Raw genomic sequence first — 2,855 nt, forward strand, 5'->3', positions numbered from 1 at the left:
TTGCGACAAAGAACAAATCAGTAGGATGGTGGCCTCCTTCATCTTTGTCTTGCGCCTTTTTCTTGGAGCTTTCTGTGGTCGCAGATAAAAGTTCTGGGACGACAACAGAGTACAGGCCGACTTCGGCCCTCTCCAAGTTGAGATGACCTTGGATGTCGTCTTCAAGGGCGTTGGATGTCGCCAACGGTCGCGTGAACTTCGTCATCTTGGCGACGAGGTTGTAGCGCTGACTTTTGCCGTTCCTGGTCCCCCGGGCGTCGAATGCGACGATTTCGCTCATGAAGCCCTCGCCGTCACAGATGGAACCTTTCACGTCGACGTCAGAGATGGTGACGCCGGGGAGGTCGCGCTGCAGTACCTTCTGCACCCAGTAGGGGGCGATGTCTTCTATGGACTTCGGAATTGCGATCACCTTGCCTTGTGCCTCCATACTAACAGTTTGTCAAGGAAAAAGATCATATTTGGGGGATACTTAAGTAAGAGCACGGTGACAATGTGTCCACTCGGTTCTACATTTCAGAAATGCAGCGCAAAGACATTGACTTAGCTTGAAATTGATCCTAAAATGGTGATATCAAAACTATGGTTTGAGGTTAAAGTCCAAGCTTGGTGGGTAGAGTAGATATTTTTGGCATGGAATCAAACATGGAGAGATTCCATGTTTTCGGTGCTCGTTCTTTACATTTTTCATTTTAATAGCCTATATATCAAAATATAAGTAGACAAAACTCCTACCTGTGACAGTGACGTTTTCCTGTAGTCGCAAAATAAGATGGAACAATCAAAGCTGTAGAATGGATTCAGCAATGACTTTTGAGGAAAAAAATGCAAGAGCCAACGACCTGCTTCTATAGAATATATTCTACTGAGCAAGAGTGTATGTAAAATGGAGACGTTTTAATAACCAAAGGGACCTTTGATCCAAAAATTTTATCTTAGCACAATGACCCTGGGTTCACGTGACGTCTTCTCACCAACAGCCAATCACAAACCAGACCGTGGTGAAACTTTGGACCTGACCTTCAAACGTGACTGTGCACACTGACCTTCAAACGTGACGATAAAATGTCACTGCTAAACACCCGACTTTAGAAGTTAATAATGTTTATTTGCAAAATCATGCCCGAAGGCTAATTGCTTGTACAGTCAAGATTACTGAAACAGGAGACAGGTAACAATCCGTCTGGAAAAACCTCTACTTCTACTACTACTCTAGCTATTAAGGGGTTCGACTTCTTCTTTGACTTCTTCTTCTTTCTTCTTTTAGTGTCAATCAATCAATCATTCAAGCCGCGGGCATCAGAGTAGATGCATAGCGGCTGTAGCCATGTCCCTCCAGTTATGTCAGGATAAAGCTTAATTTGTTGATTTCATACTTTTATTCCCTTTTCGGGAAAATTTGGTGATTTTATTTCCTGACCTCTTACGTCGCTATATGGTGTAAAACTACTGAAAACAAACAAACAAACAAACAAACAAACGTGAAAATAGTTCTTAGCGTCCCATCCCCCGACATGTTAACTGGATTATCCCCTACCTGACGTATACCCTACCTGTTATCTACAAATGGAGCGTCCCGTCTCATCGAACCATCGACCAGGGAGGTACCTCTAAAACGTCTTTTTTCTTTGGATAAAAAAAAACTTCAAAAAGAGTTTCTTTTGAACTATACAGTCTTTGTAATGTTAGAGAGTACATAGTTTGTACTGTATGTCAATTGTTCATCCAAAAACAAGAAAAAAATAAATATTTTTGCATCGCCTTCCACCCGGACATTTAAGTGGACCGTCCCTGACATTGAGCACCAATCACGTTCAAGGTCTCATCAGAGAATTCTTCACTCAAAATTTTGGCGCCATTGCACTGCCATAGGAGACTGTGTATAGAACATCCTGTCATATTTGAGGTAAGAATTTTCCAATTTTTACGGTGAAATACTGCATTTTATCCAAGTTTTACCTTGTATAATCTTGTAGAAGGAGTTGCCATGTGTCCTCAGTTAATTTCAAGACATTTCGTGGACATTTACCCCGAAACTTTCACGATTTGTGATGCACGATAGGTGTAGGCAGGCATTTCGTATGTTGAGATTTTCTTACATTTTTCCTGTCAGTGTTTCTTCCGTAAACTGTATATTTTCCTCAAGTTTACCTCAGAATTTGCAGACAAAATGTTTTGGCATGTTGTAGTGTCACTTTTAGCTTTCTTCATCCGTGAAAAATTGAGAAAAGTTGTCTTGGCAGCGCGCTGTGGAAGGTCTGTGGAAGAGGTGTGTGGAAGTGTCGTTGTGGGCCTTCGTACCCTTGGCAGCGCGCTGTGGAAGGTCCGTGGACAACATGTGCTTTATGTGCTTTATGTGCTTTATTAAACTCCATTAGCGACACACAAGACATACAAAATCAAGTATGTAGCTAATCTTCCTGGAGTTAAAATACAATAATACAAATACACCACATCAAAATTACAACATTATTTACATACAACATTAGACTTAACATTTAAAAGTAACATCACATGTGCCTATCATCATGTGCCTATGTACGCATGTGCTCTAACAACTCCTGCCTAAACCTACTCTTAGTTGCTGCTTGTACCTCATGTGGCAAAGTGTTCCAAACTGTTAAGGATCTATAAATGAAAGTCTTCTTCAGGGCGTTCGTTTTGGGTTTCGTTAAACAGTATGTGTTTCGGCTAGCATGACGTGTGTTGTGGCTGTGGTGGTAGGAGACAGGACATAACTGTTTGTAGAGTACTTCTGGTTGATGTGTAGCAATGACCCTCTGTAGCTGAGAGACAGTGTTTACAAGAATCCTTTCCTTGACAGTCTGCCATGACAGAGACGCATGGAGCTGTTG

General features: G+C 41.8%; 1 protein-coding gene across 1 annotated transcript in view; it reads right to left on the reverse strand.

The window, feature by feature from the left end:
- Nucleotides 1-904, reverse strand: part of LOC109462139 — a 1,674-nt gene extending 770 nt beyond the window's left edge. The window contains exons 1-2 of the mRNA XM_019758633.1: nt 736-904; nt 56-431 (exon numbers count right to left, since the gene is read on the reverse strand). Of these exons, the coding sequence (XP_019614192.1) occupies nt 56-430 (375 nt within the window). The 5' untranslated portion in view covers nt 431; nt 736-904. The remainder of the gene's footprint in view (nt 1-55; nt 432-735) is intronic.
- Between the last annotated feature and the right edge of the window lie 1,951 nt (nt 905-2,855).

Source organism: Branchiostoma belcheri, unplaced genomic scaffold (assembly GCF_001625305.1).
Source record: "Branchiostoma belcheri isolate BF01 breed outbred unplaced genomic scaffold, Haploidv18h27 scaffold113, whole genome shotgun sequence".
In the NCBI taxonomy this organism is placed as follows: Eukaryota; Metazoa; Chordata; class Leptocardii; order Amphioxiformes; family Branchiostomatidae; genus Branchiostoma; species Branchiostoma belcheri.